At 40.4% G+C, this 15,795-nt stretch overlaps 1 protein-coding gene across 2 annotated transcripts in view; it reads left to right on the top strand.

Annotated features, from left to right (window-relative positions):
* Positions 1-206: 206 nt before the first annotated feature.
* The window catches only part of p3h1 (prolyl 3-hydroxylase 1), a 51,052-nt gene continuing 35,463 nt past the window's right edge, over positions 207-15,795 (top strand). For both annotated transcript variants that reach the window (XM_084317179.1, XM_084317178.1), the window contains exons 1-4: positions 207-800; positions 6,029-6,181; positions 8,910-9,099; positions 9,570-9,701. In XM_084317179.1, the coding sequence (XP_084173305.1) occupies positions 288-800; positions 6,029-6,181; positions 8,910-9,099; positions 9,570-9,701 (988 nt within the window). In that variant the 5' untranslated portion in view covers positions 207-287. The remainder of the gene's footprint in view (positions 801-6,028; positions 6,182-8,909; positions 9,100-9,569; positions 9,702-15,795) is intronic.

Below are 15,795 nucleotides of genomic sequence, written 5' to 3'. Positions count from 1 at the left end.
CAGGTCTGCATCCCCTTAACAATTGTGTGTATTGAGCTGTACTGTATTGTACCCATTCTGCAATCTGTTAATAAAGTTTTCAATCAATCAATCAAATCAATCAATCAATCAATCAATCAATCTCTCTCTCTCTCTCCACAAACCCCACCTCCAAAGTTTGCCGTAGTAACAAGTTTCAGCTCCCTCCCACTCCCGACTCCCGACACCGGCGTCTCTCCAGCGGGCTCGTATGCTCCCATGCAGAGACTAGAGAGGAGAGCGCCCCACACAATTTCCCCGAGAGAAGAATGGAGTGCCGTTCCTTGCTTTTAGTGTTGTCGTGCTTCATCATCACCATCACCATCCCGATGTGCTCGTCGGACATCAGCAACCATGCCCTGCTGGAGCCCTACGACGTGCTGTTCGACACGGCGGTGGAAGCCTACTACAAGAACGACTGGATGTCGGTGATCCTGAACATGGAGCGGGCGCTGCGCAACAAGGCGACCCTGCGCCGGGTGAGGACGCGCTGTCGCATCGGCTGCGCCAACCGGACCGCGTTCGGCGGCGCGCCTCTGGCCGGGCTGCTGGGTCAGGAGGGTGGTGATGAGGGTGTGCCCGGTGTGCTGCTCGGTATACCGGGAGCCGGTTCCGTGGAGGACCTCGGGTTCTTCCAGACGATCCTGAGACGAGCCGATTGCGTGAACTCCTGCGAACTGGGGAAACTCGGTCCCACCACCGTGCACAAGATCGGCGCCGAAGTGGAGCTGGAGTTTAAAAAGAGGAGCCCTTATAATTACCTGCAGGTCGCCTATTTCAAGGTATGTGTGACACGTTATTATTATTAAAGACATGCGAGATATGCTTAACTTTGTACTTTATAGTTTGGCCTTTATTCTATTACTGTATGAAGCACAATCTCAAGGCGGTGGCTCATATACAGAAACAAGCATTTCACTAGTATTAATGTACATTTATATGTGATGTGACAAAGTAAAACAAAACTTGAAACGATGATGCGCTGTAATGATGCCATATCGACTTTTCGTGGTTTGTTATGGTAGGCCTAAAACTAGAAACTAACCGACCGAGATGCATCACGGTGTATCATTTGGAGTTATTTAATAAACCATAAAGGCCCAGATCGACTACATTACAACACACCACGTTTTTTTTTATCTCGTCGTATTTTGTAATCTCATTCAAACTTCTCCACCGACGCTAAACTGGGGGTACTGTAAATGCCCCCAGATGACTGTATACATGCCCCCAACCCCCCAAAACCGAGACGACCAGCATGCCACGTCTTTAGGTGGAGTCAGAGTTGTGCAGGCTGCTCGTCTAGACGCAGCTTCTGGGGGACACACCAGTTGAATGAATGCAGTAGTAGCAGTAGGTGTGTAGGCCATGTGTACTGTAGGTCTACTTTTTTGAAGTCACTGTTTGAATTAGCAATACCTTTGGGGGAAATTCGGTGATTTAATAGCCATAAGCCTGATTGATTAATTGATTGATTGAAAACTTTATTAACAGATTGCAGAATGGGTACAATATACAGTACAGCTCAACACAATTGTTAAGGGGATGCAGACCAGAGAAAGACTTTTGTCTTGTTTACATCATTTTCAATTCATCATTTTCAATCCATCATAACATGACATACATGACATACAGATAGACAGTACTGCTACATCTATACATTTATGACATACCAGATTTGCAAATACAGTACTGTTTGTGATACAAGAAGAGTTGCCGCACTCATCTGTAACAGGCATTCTCAATGGAAGTGTCAATGTTTTACATTTGGTCCTCGTGTGGTTTATGTGTAGCCTAATTCATGTTTATTATAGTAATCTAGCCCCCCCCCCAACCGTGTGCTTATGTGGAACGATGACGATACGGATACGTTCAGACTGCAGGCAAAAGTGGCCCAAATCTTCTGATTTTTTCACAACAGTGTGAACAGCACAAGCTACGCTACATGGAATCTGATCTTTTCAATTCATATGTAGTCCTAAAGTCTTCAGTGCCTGTCGCCCATGTTTACATGTTTCATATTCGTTATTGTTTGCATGTGGGTCAGATCAGGAGCGTGACCAATTCACACTAGAATCTGATATTGGCCACATACAAAAAGAATAAAATTATAATAATGTGAACACTACATTTTTTTTTATCTGAGCAATAAATCAGAATTGAGCACTAAGGCTTGCAGTGTGAATGTAGCCTAGTAGGCTACTGGGAGCTGTAGGCGTTGTCCTTTTATTATATTGTACTAATAACACATTTTACTGCAAGGATTTGCTTTAACAGTTGCGTCATGTAAATACATGAATAGACTATTAGCTCCAAAAACAAAAAGCCACTACAACATCAAGTGTCTTACAGGGCATCAGCGACAGTGACTTAACGGCCCGACAGTGGCTCAGGCGGTGGAGCAGTCGTCTGGTAATCTGGAGGTTCTCGGTTAGATTCCTGCTCCTCCCGGGCAGCGTGTCGAAGTGTCCTTGAGCACCTTGCATGGCTCCGCCGTTGGTGAGTGGAATGGGTGAATGTGAGGAATAAATTGTAAAGAGCTTTATATAGAAGCGCTATTAATACACAATTTACCATTTAACTGGATTTAACCAGAACCCTCCCTGGTCAAGAGATATCAGGCCTACTAGGCTTCAGGCAGGGCCAGTGTGACTTCACCTCACCCCGTGGAGAAACCCGTCTGTGTCACAGCACCACTGTAAACATCCCTGGATCCAAACCTCCGTCTCCCCACATGGAAAGACCAGCGTCTACCAGCCGGCCAGATTCTGTGTTTCAGACAGAACTCCACTAGAAATGATTCACATGCTCATCAACCCTCTGTGACCGTGTATACATGTTCTGTCTGTGGATGAAGACATTGGACCTCATTTATCAAGCAAAATAACACACACATTTGTATGGAGAGCTTCTTAAATATACACGATCAAACTCGTATTCCAATTAAAATGTGATTATAATGAATTCTTGCAAAGCTGTGTTGTGTAGGGCTGGGTATCACCACTGATTTTGCAAAACGATTTGATTCTGATTCATAAGGTCCCGAATCGATTTTATTTCCGATTCGATTCAATGCTATACATGGTTCAAGGAACCCTCTTAACATGTTGCATTGTTAAAAATATCAATGTTTACATTAAGAATTGACTCTCAACTCAAGCAGTTACATGAATGTACTTTTTATTGGAACATTGGCTTTTGCATATGTCACGTCTGGGTGATGTCTCTCAGTAAGTGGTTTCATAGATTTGTTGTATTTCCACAATATTTCACCTCCACTTTGCACAGCTTATATATGGCTTTGCTTTTGTCCAGCTCTTCTCTGTCCGTTGTCATGTTTTTTAAATCCAAAATGCAACCAGACATCTGCCTTTGCACCTGGCAGTGACTTGAGTGATGCTTTCACTTGATCCATGTTTTTAGATTCAAACACGTTGCGCAAGATCTGGACACGAGACAACCAGGAAGGGAAATGGCATAACGACTACATTAAAAAAAAAATATATATATATATATATATATATATCATATCGATCTAGGGATTATGAATCGATAATCGTTCATTCAAATGAAGATCGATTCAGAATCGGAAATCGATTTTCTTAACCCAGCCCTAGTGTTGTGACTCTTTTGTGTTTTACGTTAATTGTGGCACAGTGTTCTATCAATGTTCATCCCTTTACACGTGAGGAAATAATGGTAAATGAGGCCCTTTGTCACTATGCTCAGGCGCTTCTGGAACTTATAGTGTAGGTAGGGGTGCACCGATATATCGGTCGGGTATCGGTATCGGCCGATAAGTGCCTTGTTGACTGCTATCGGCCTATCGGCCGATAAGCTCAAATGTGCCGATAGCAGTCGCCGATAACTAACCATCCATTTGTGTAGCGTCAAAAGGCAAAAAAAAAAATTCACTCGCGACCTACCTGCACAACGCCCGCCGTCCCCCCCACACACACACAAGCTACTGCATCAAAGTTACTATTTATGATTAACAAGGCATTCGTTTTGTGGCATTAACGTTATATAGTTAGTGTTACACGGACAATAACATCAGCATATTATTATTACCCATAGCAGCAAGGCATTACTCCGAGTCCGTTCATAGCCGGGAGGCAGAAGACTAACGTTACTGGTGAAAATGTGATTTACGTTGGAATACTCCTTTGCCAACTTGCTGTACTTTGCTTGCAGGTCTGCAGCCATTATTACTGGATTAAGAATAGCCCCAACTTTAGCCAACGTAACGTTATGGCTAAACCTTTAACATTAGTTAACCCTAGCTTTCGGTTAGCTGTTCAATGTTAATAACACAACCAAGCGAATCCATCAGAGCTCCCCATCAACACCGCTCTGTCGGGAGGATGGCATTTAAGAAAGTATCTGCTGTTAAAATGACACAAACATTCGTTTTGTGGCATTAACGTTATTATAGTTAGTTACACGTTCAATTACATCAGCATAGTATTTACCCGAAGATAGCAAGCAAGCCGTGCATAGCTCGGTTACATTCCGTTGCTCATTCCGTACCCAACTACACATTCTGCAATCTGTTAATAAAGTTTTCAACCAGACAAATGTATAGAAAGGCTTTGTTTTATTATAAAATTTGTTGCAGTAAAATCATTGTGTCTCGTTTGGCCATCCTGTGGAGCGCGCTGGTCGGCGGGCACTGCCGGGCAGCTAACGTATTAGCTTGTTGTGGTTCTAAGTTTGACTCGCATTCTCGCAAGCAGATCAATGGCGGCATGCCCCGAAGTAGAAAAATGAATAAACGCTTGGTGGTAAGCAGGAGGTGGGTGCTAGCGGTGTGGCGTAATTGGCCGAATCGACTGTCAATCAAAATGGTTCCATTGCATTGGTTGAAAGCTCTGGTTGAGAGAATAGTATCCCGCTGCAGGCCGCCAGAATGGTTCCATTGCATTGGTTGAAAGCTCTGGTTGAGAAAATAGTATCCCTCTGCAGGCCGCCAGACGATACTGGGAGAGGGATCAGTGATACCATAAACATATTTCTTGATGTTTCCTTTTTTAAGTAAGTAAAGAGGCCTACAAATACAAACACACATACAAATATACAGTAGTTTCATTAAAAAAAAAAAAAAAAAAAAAAAAAAAATTAAAAATACTTATTTTTTGCCACAATTATCGGTATCGGTATCGGTATCGGCCGATTGTGTTAGTTGAACAATCGGTATCGGTGGCCAATTTTCATATCGGTGCACCCCTTTGTAATTGATTTAAGTCACACGTTCACACACATTCCCAGCACTCCTGACCAGATGGCTGATCACTTTTCTGTACCGCCTAATTTAACTCTTTTCAGTTGTCTGATTTTGGAATCTTCTCTTAGAATCCTAGAAGTTTTGCGGTGACACCTTCCATTGACCATATACACACAGCGGCCATTTTGCTCTTATGTCACAAACACTGTGGGAACAGGGTGGAAATGAATCCCATCCTGAGCATGACATAAGAGCAAAATGGCTACCGTGTGAATATGGTCAATTAGAGTGCTGCTCAGTTATCAAAATCACGTGATTTCATGTGAAACCGTACATCTGATGGGTTAAAGGTGTTTGGTGCATCATAAATTATCCTTTGATGTCATTATTAGGACTGGGCCCTAATAATTTCAATTACGATTTTTGGCTTGCCACGATCATGAAAACAAGATAATCGCAATTATTGTGCCGCATGCCGTGTTGCTCTCATCAGTTATTTTTAAACGTCTTTGGTAACTTGTAAAAAATGACAGAAAGACAGCCTTTGGTCGAGAAGAAACGTCGTCATACGATGTTCTCAAATCAACGAGTAATCGTGTTGAACAATCGTGATCTCAATATCAATCATAATAATCGTGATTTAAGATTTCTGCCATAATTGAGCAGCCCCGCCAGTCATTATGTAGTAAGAAGTCTTCGTCAAACCGTGTACTCATCCAAAAGGTGTTTAAATGTGTTGAATATGTTTTTTAACTGATAAAGCACGTCCTCTGTCTGTTTTGGTAGATCAACATGCTGAGCAAGGCAGTGGCAGCGGCCAACACGTTCTTCCAGGCCAACCCAGACCACATGGAGATGAAGCAGAACCTGGACTACTACAGGATGATGGCCGGGGTGCAGGAGGAGGACTTCAAAGACTTGGAGGCCAGGCCACATATGGTGAGACAGACACAACCTGTCCTTTAAAAGGAACATCAAGGCAGATGCGCTTACCGTTTTCTCCAGAGTCTTAGGCTAGGTAGGCTAGCTTGCAAGCCAGATGGCTTTCTACTGAATGCTCAGAGTGGAAATTGGAATTTTCTTTGCCATTTTTTTATTGATGAAAACGCATAATATGCAATAGTCTACCAAAGCCCCCCCTCTCTCTCTCTATATATCTCACACACACACACACACACACACACACACACACACACACACACACACACACACACACACACACACACACACACACACACACACACACACACACACACACACACACACACACACACACACACACACACACACTTCAGGGGGGGGGGGCCCAGTGCTGGGCCCTTGGAATCATCCTAAGCTACCCCCCCCAGCTACGCCCCTGCGTTGCACTTCATGGTACAGTAACATCTCCAAACAAATGAAGACAAAGCTCCAGACCTCCCAAAATAAACTAGTGAGACTCCTGCACAACATTCACTCTAGGCATTTTTTTTTACTCGGCTACTGTAATGTGGAATGCCCTGCCAACATTCCTAAAACTCCTGAACTCCCCTCTCGGATTTAAATCCACCCTAAAATCAAATTGGTCTTAATTTGGTTTTTATCTCTTTTATCATAATTTGGTTTTTTGATCTCTTTTATCATGAGTTGCTTTTAAGTGTTTGCGGTTTTTAAGATGTATTTTAACATTAGTTGACTGTATGAGTTTTCAGGTGTTTTTGTACTTACTTTTAGGGTGTCCTGTCTGTGTACATGTTCATTTGTGTTTTTGTGCCTTTTTATGTTCTATGTAAATGGACCACAATGGAAACAAGCCATGGCTTTATTGTGTCCTATCCATTTGACCAGCATTATGACATTGTTATTGTTCAAATGTTGTCTTACTGTTGTGTCAATAAAGTATTCAATCAATCAATCAAGCTTTGACGCTGGAATTTCCCCAAGGGAATCAATAAAGGAATATCTTATCTTATCTTATGTACTCCAGAGTCAAATATACACTGTGATCTGTAGAGTATCTGCCCTATTAACTTCAGGATGTCCTAGAAAGAGAAGAGAGCGTATCCCAAATCATTGACCGTATTCACACAACGGCCATTTTACCAAGGAAATCCCAACCTGAGCATGACATAAGAGAAAATCCATATCCGTTTTCATTTATTTGCGCCAAGCCAGGCTAGCTTTCCCATAATCTAATCAAATGTATTTGTATTTGTATAGCTCGAGATCACATGGAATAGCCCCCATGGGTTGTACAAGTCAAGAAGAAACATCACAATAGATCAAAAACCACAAAAAAAATCCAAATATGCGACACTCCCAGACTTTCCCCAATGAAGATAAGGAACGACTCACTAAAAACCTAGCAATGTGGTTTGATTGATTGATTGAAAACTTTATTAACAGATTGCAGAATGGGTACAATACAGTACAGCTCAATACACACAACTGTTAAGGGGATGCAGACCAGAGAAAGACTTTCATCTTGACATACACGACATACAGATATACAGTACTGTTACATCCAGACATTTATGACATACAAGATATACAAATATACAGTACTGTTTAAGAGACGGAGATCATAAAAGAAAATATATACATTCGAGGGGGAAGAAACTGTACATTGGAGGGGGTTGGTTGGGTGGGTGGGGATGGGGGTTTGGACATTTACCGGGGACAGTTTCTAATTGCAGCCTCCCATAGGTGCTCTTTGAGAGCGGTTTTGAAGGAGGGTAGGGATTCACATTATTTTACAGCTGTGGGTTGGGCGTTCCACATTGTTGTGGCATAATTGTGAAACGTGTTTAGTCTCTTGTTTGAGCCGAATCTGGGTTTAACATGATTTGTGGAGCTCCCTTTGGTGTTGTGGTCGTGGAATTCACTGACCTTTTTGGGAAGTATTTCGACATGTACATGGGTACCTTTGGAGGAGAGAAACCTCAGATGGGCAGTTCAAAGGGGATCTCCCAACTGGATGTCGGTGATAATATAGTGTTGCAATGGATGATAGATGGATGGAGAATAGAACAGGTGAATAATGGGGTTGTTATGGGGGAATCCCAATCTGAGCAAGGGAATCCCAACCTGACCATGACATAAGAGCAAAACAGCCGCTGTGTGAATATGGTCCATTGTACGTAGGGCTGGGCGATTAATCGATTTGATCGATTAATTAGAATTAAAGATTTAGGATGATTTTGAAAATTTTTAATCGATTTTCAAAAAAAATTGTCACCCTTTATTTTACAAAAAGTGATGTTTGGTGAAAGTTAGATTTGCACTTTATTAATCCCAATTGGGAAATTCATTCTTGTTTGATGATCAAGAGGCACCTTTTATTTGTTTTAAGTGAAGTTTGGTGAAAAAGCAAGTTATTGCACTATTAATCCCAATAGGGACATTCATCTTTGTTTGATCAAGAGTAACCTTTTATATTATAATTTTTTTTATTTTTTAAGTGAAGATTGGTGAAAGTTAGGTTTGCACTTCAATCCCAATATTGAAATTCATCTTGGTTTGATTTTTTTTTGTGTCAAATAAAAACAAAGGTTATTTGAATGATTTCTAGTTTTCAAGAGAAAAAAATCGATTAAAGATTTAAAAAAAAAAAGAAAAAAATCGGAGATTTTATTTTTAGGCCATATCGCCCAGCCCTAATTGTACGACAAACTTGCGTTCCTCACAGGCAGAGTTCCTGGTGGGGAAGCGTTACTACAGCGACGACTCGTTCGGCGTGGCGGCCAAGCACTTTGAAGAGGCGGTCGCGCTCTACTTCGTGGAGGACGAGGAGTGCAGGGCGCTGTGCGAGGGAGCCTACGACTACGACGGATACAACTACATGGAGTACAGCGCCGACCTGTTCCAGTCCATGACAGGTGAGACTACATCGTTGTTATTGTCGAGTACAGTGCAACGGAAATATGTTCATAGTGCAAATGTAACAGTAAAGTGCAATAGTAATATACAATGCACAGGTGATTAAACTGGGTATAAATAAATCCTAGGGGAAACACTGATATATATGCGTTAAATATATAGTATATACAGAACTATTGTACATGTTCTCATACAGAGTTTGATACTATCTTGTCTAGCACAGTCTCTGGAGCGTAACAGTAAGAAGCATTTTGTATGAAAGTATTCTGTACTTCTGTATGACAACTATTAAAGAAACTTGAAAACTTGAAACTTGGGTAAACTATAGTAGAGGTAGGTTAACACACGGCTGCTTTGAATGTCTTATTTTACTTCAGTGACCTGACAAACTTCGCCATGTGTAAACCTACCTGTGTGTGTGTGTGTGTGTGTGTGTGTGTGTGTGTGTGTGTGTGTGTGTGTGTCTCAGACCACTACATGCAGGCATTGAACTGTAAGCAGCGCTGCACTACAGAACTGGCCATGATCGCCGGCAAAGACAAACCCTTTGAAGACTTCCTGCCGGCCCACCTCAACTACCTCCAGTTCTCCTACTATAACAGTGAGTCTCACTACATACCTCCTCCTGATCCTCCTCCTCCTCATCATCATCATCATTAGGGAGGCTCTGATACTATTTATTCACTCTCTGTACAGATTCCAACATGTTTCAGTATCGTCTGATACAGAATATCAGTCCGTTCCACTACTTGAACTGAACATTGTAGACTTTAAAAAAATTATTAAAGGAAAACTCCAACATTTTGGGAAATTAGCTTATTTGCCATCTACCCTAGAGTTAGACAAGAAGATGCATACCCTTTTTCTTCTCTGTGCATGCAGTAGGAGTAGGAAGACGCGCACCGTTAGCCTAGCTTAGCGTCAGTCACTGGAAGTAGGTTCCTCCATTAGCCTAGTTCCCAACGTCTTCCTACTCCTACTGCATGCACAGAGAAGAAAAAGGTATGTATCTTCTTGTCTAACTCCAGGGTAGATGGCAAATAAGCAAATCTCCCAAAATGTTGGAGTTTTCCTTTAAGATATAATCCATTTTCTTCCATTTTGTGTCAAAAGCATCTCCAGATACCGATATCTCCAGGCTACTCTTTTAGCCTCTTTGGCCAGTATTGGTATTGACGCATCCAATTTAACATTTACATTTAGCTGAAGCTTTTAACTTACAAATTGTGAACAACAAGTCAGCAGGAGGGTTCATCTCTGGCAGCTAAGGGTCAGTGGCGTTGTTCGTCAAACAGTGTTGATCTTGAGTGCATAGTAATAGACATAAGTATAGTAGTATAGACATATTAGCATGATAGGTAGTAGTTTACGTATAGTAGTATAGACATATTAGCATGATAGGTAGTAGTTTACGTATAGTAGTATAGACATATTAGCATGATAGGTAGTTTACGTATAGTAGTATAGACATATTAGCATGTTAGGTAGTACTATAAGTATAGTAGTATACCGGTAGACATATTAGCATGGTAAGTAGGAAGTACTAGTATACGTATAGTAGTATAGACATAATAGCATGATAAGTAGTAGTATACATGTAGTAGTATAGACATATTAGCATGAAATGTAGTACTATAAGTATAGTAGTAAGGTACATAATAGTGAAAGACAGTAAGAAGGTTAGCATCCCTACTTGTCATCCTCCTCTTCCTCATCATCATCATCGCAAGCCATTACGACCAAAATACCGTATAATGTCACATCTTCCTATGTATCCTTTTTATTTGGGATTCACTAAAAACCAGGCATCTCATGTAATGCGCCATGCACCGCATCCGATGGGCGTTTTTAAAGAACAAGCAACAAACTAAGTGCCCCCTCAGAGATTTCTAGGCCTGTCCCCGATTTGTAGAGTCGACTGAAGGCTTCTTGTCCTCTGCGAAAGCATGCAATTGGTCCACTAATAGATACATCTTGATATTTTTCTAGTCTAGTGTGTTCATTAGATGGGTGAAATCCTCTTTCAGTGCCTCTGTGCCTGTTTTCTTAGGCAGGTATGCTTCGCTGGTATGCACACCATTAGCGTTAGCCACGCTTCTAGGCCTCTTTACTTTGCTTTTGGAAAGAATAATAAAAAAATATTACTTTATTTTATTTTTTTGCATTTGACTAAGAGGTTGGCAGTCAACTACTGCTCCTTTCGATCGACTATTCCAGGGGTTCCCAAACTTTTCAGTCCGGGACCCAGAAAATAATGTGTCAGAGAGCCGCGGCCCAATGCACATCGTCAGGCTTTTTTTTCTTTTTTTTTGCCAGGCGACCGATTTTTTTTGCCAAATATCACTTCAATCCTATTAAGTTAGTTCAAGTTAGTTATTCATTTATATGTGCTATTTATGAGAGGGCTAACTTGTTGCAAAATAATAATGATAATAATAATAGCCTCATTAAAATACTATTGTTGCTTCGGTTGTTTTCAGCGTTTTATGTGCATAATCTGTTATTTAGTTTGAAATGTTCGTTGAAATAAGTAGATTTTTTGTTTATTTATTAAGTTAATATAAAACCATATAGTCACATTTTAGAATACAATAGAATATAATTTTAGAATACAACTAGACACATTGTCCTGGCCTGCTTCTAAGTTCAGTGGCCTGATTTTTATTTTTTTTTTAATCATCTCGCGGCCCTCCCGTGGCTGCTCGCGGCCCACCTTTGGGTCGCGACCCCGACTTTGGGAACCACTGGACTATTCGACTAGTCGAGGTCACCCCTAGAGATTTCAACTGCTCATCAAAAAGGCTTAGTAAATATACAGACATTTATAAAAAATCACAATATATTACTATGACCCATTATCGCAGAAGTCACGTTGGAGATCTATCTAGCAGAGTCAGTCTGACTGAGAATGTGATGTTCAAAGTGGAACGGAACAGACTGTAACGTTATACTGAAGCATGCTAAAGTGATAGAGGTGGCCTAATTTAAACCCTCAGTTAGTGAAAGTAGTAACCCCCAATATCCCCCTTTCTGTTTGTTTTGGCGACATCTGTTGGTGATAAGCGATCATTGCTGTTGTGTTTTTGCACTGTATTGACTTCCTTTCCATCTTAAAAAAACGCGATATCTACTGAGTTAGTCTTCTATTCATTCCAAACAAACTGCTGCTGTTGCCGCTGGTGACGTAAAACGCATCACTTCCTGTGTGCCGGAGGATTTCCCCAGGAATGTCCTGCCTGACTGACACCAGTGTTTGGAACAGCGGAGAACAGCGAATGTAAAAGCATTCATGAACTGGGGTTTAATAATAATAATTCAATTTGTACCGCACTTTATATTTGTGAAAATCTCAAAGTGCTACAGGAGATGAAGATAAAAAGTTAAATGAATAAAAACAAATCAAATGAATAAAACAACCAATGAAATGGAAGAACATAAAAATGAATAATAATAAAATGAATAGAAGTAAAAATAAAAGTAAAAGAATAATTCAGGCAAATGCCTCGTTAAAAATAAATGTTTTTAGGCCCCTTTTTAAAAACCTCAACGGACTGTGGTGCTCTCAAATGGTCGGGAGGGTGTTCCACAGCCGAGGAGCAGCTGAGCAGAAGGCCCGGTCACCCATGGTGCGGAGGTGTGTCCTGTGTTTGGGTTGGAGTGTGTTTGAGTGTCCAGAGCTGAGGGAGCGGGTGGAGGTCAGGGGAGCGATGAGCTCCTTTAGATAGGAGGGGGCGTTGCTGTGGATGCACTGATGGGTGAGGAGGGAGACCTTGTATTCAATCCTGGAGGAGACAGGGTGTAGGGAATGGAGTATGGGTGTGACAGCAAGACATGGGTTTAGGTTAAGACAGCAAGACAAGGCAAAAAGCAAGGATAACAAATCAATTAAAAACACGTACAACTTGATTGACAAAGGTTGGAGATCAAGGTTTTAAACTGGAGTTCATTCCATGAGCTAGGGGAATCAATCATAGCGAAATGCAGATTTACCCTGCAAAATATTGGATAAACAATAAATTAGAATATCGAGGAAAAGTTCATTTATTTCAGTAATTCAAAAAGTGAAAATTATATATTATATAGATTCATTACACACAGATTGAAATCATTTTATTATTTCTTTCTTTAAATGTTGATGATTATGGCTTACAGCTAATGAAAACCCCAAATTCAGTATCTGAGAAAAAGACCAATAAAAAAAGATATATATATTAGTGCTGTCAGGCGATTAAAAAAATGTATCTAATTAATTACACGATTTGTAATTAATTAATCTAATTAATCACATTTTAATCGCATTTTTATTGCATTTTAATCGCATAACCACTTTAGGCCTGATATTTTATATTCTATAATCATATTTCAAATTGCATGTGTCCGGATGGCAGAATTCAGTACTGTATCTACAAAACCTTCAGTTTAATCATCTTCCCTTTATTCATTCGCTTAGATTTTTCAGGTCTGGTCAATTTTAACATGGTGGTATTCACAGTAAAAAAAAAAAAATTATATTCTCATTTGGTTCATTACAATTTACTCACGCCTAGTAACAGACACAGTATTTCTGACACTGGGAATACATTCCCTGAGATCCATAGATGTCCCTAGAATCAGATACCAAGAACATGCAAATGGACCATTTAAAAAAAAAAGTTTGTAAATGTTTATTCTACGTTATTATGGAATGAATGAGATAAAAAAATTAATAATAAATAAATTCATAAAAAATATATATATTTTTTATTCATTTTGAGTTAATTTTCATAACGTGATAATTTGCTGTGTAATTAATTAATCTAATTAACGCGATAAACTGACAGCCCTAATATATATGACAGAAATGTCGGCCTACTGAAAAGTAGGGATGCACCGAATGGGAAATTCTTGGCCGAAACCGATACCGAAAATAGAAAACAGTTGGCCGAAAGCCGAAAGGCCGGAAATGATTCATAGAATAGATTTTTTTTTACCAATGTTGTGGAACATTATGATTATGGAAAAATATATGATTATGGCAAAACTTAACTTAAATAATAAATAATCACTAGTATGGGTCCATAAAACATTTATTCAGCACTTCTGAATGCATACAGTACATTAATTCCATCTTTTCTCTGGCTGCGCAGCGGACATCTGTGCTCTACTGAGCGCACCTTTCTAGTCCCCAGCTGAATGTGCTCACTTGACTCGGCACAGTAGACGCGCGACAGACAGACAATGTGAGAAACACAATCCCCCCCCCTCTCGCTCTGAATAATATGCATATTAGATCACTCAGTGATTAACCGCGATGGGCATATAGTAAATAAGGATATGAAAGCATGTTAAAGACGCATTTATTGGACACGTTGCGCGCAGAGTTTACATAGAAACAGCGCGACTCCCGACAGCATCACAACAACACGCGTTAGGTTACAGGTTGTTTCTGTTTCGGTGACATATTTTCGGTGAAAAAACTCTTTCGGCCGAAAGGCCGTTTTCGGCCACCGAAATGTCGGTGCATCCCTACTGAAAAGTATATGCACTCAATACTTGGTCATGTGGTGTGGCATGGAGGCAACCAATATATTTCCTCAATATTAAAATCTATTGAGATGCACCTGTATATGCATATATTAACCGGAATACACACGTCTCCTGTGTATACCTTGAAACCAGTCAAAGTCGAACAGGGGCAAGGCTTTGCAGCACCAAAGATTGCTAGGAGGTGGGAAACCGGGGCCAGAAGATGTGAGCAGCATGTCTAAGCCTGATAAAACTACCAAGTAAAACATTTAATTTAGTTTTACGAGGATTTAATATATGCCAAAGGCAATGTCAACCAAAAAAACGTTTGGCATTTAAAACAACCGATGAAAGACCCTCATCTGCACCTTTTTGTTTATTACACTGTTTATTTTTCTCATATTTTTATATAAAGAGTTAATTCTATTGCCTATATTTACTATTTCTACTATTACCCCACCAATACTTTAATTTAAAATTTTTATTTATCCTTTATTTATCCAGGAATGTCCCATTGACAAGATCTCACAAGATCTCTTCTTCCAGGAAGTCCTGACCAACACGGCACACAACAAGTTTCAACATAAAACAGGGCATTAAACAAAAAAACATATAATTCAAATATAAACACAGAAGGCCATTTGTGCAGTGGCAAGGAGCATAATCACATCAACAATAGCATCAGGTAAAACAGTTACATGTTTCGTGAAGAGCTAATCGTAGCATACCTTTAAAAGCATTTACAGTAGGAAGTGCCTCTAGACAACGTTTTACTTTCAGCGTATTCCATAAAAAGGGAGCATAGTGGGAGAATGCAGCTTTACCAAGCTCTGACTGCATCAAAGGAACATTTAAAAGCATCCCATTTGCTGCTCGTCTGGTATTAAAAAAGCAAGTATAAAAGGACAGAAGTCTGGAGATATATAAGGGCAGCTTACCTAGCAATGACTTAAGGATAAAAATCAACATGTGTGATTGTCTTCTTTGGTACAGAGAGGACCATCCTAAGGACTGATACAGAGTGCAGTGGTGGGTGCGAGAGCCTGCACCCGTTACAAAACGTATGGCAGTATGGTACGCAGAATCCAGCTTTTTAAGCAGGGAGGAAGGAGCATGCATATAGATCACATCGCCATAGTCTAATACAGACAGAAAGGAACTCTGCACAATTCTCTTCCTGGCTTCAGACG

This window comes from Notolepis coatsorum, assembly GCF_963971535.1.
Source record: "Notolepis coatsorum genome assembly, chromosome: 6".
Classification (NCBI taxonomy): domain Eukaryota; kingdom Metazoa; phylum Chordata; class Actinopteri; order Aulopiformes; family Paralepididae; genus Notolepis; species Notolepis coatsorum.
The sequence above is the reverse complement of the archived record's forward strand: the minus strand, read 5'-3'. Positions and strand labels throughout refer to the sequence as shown.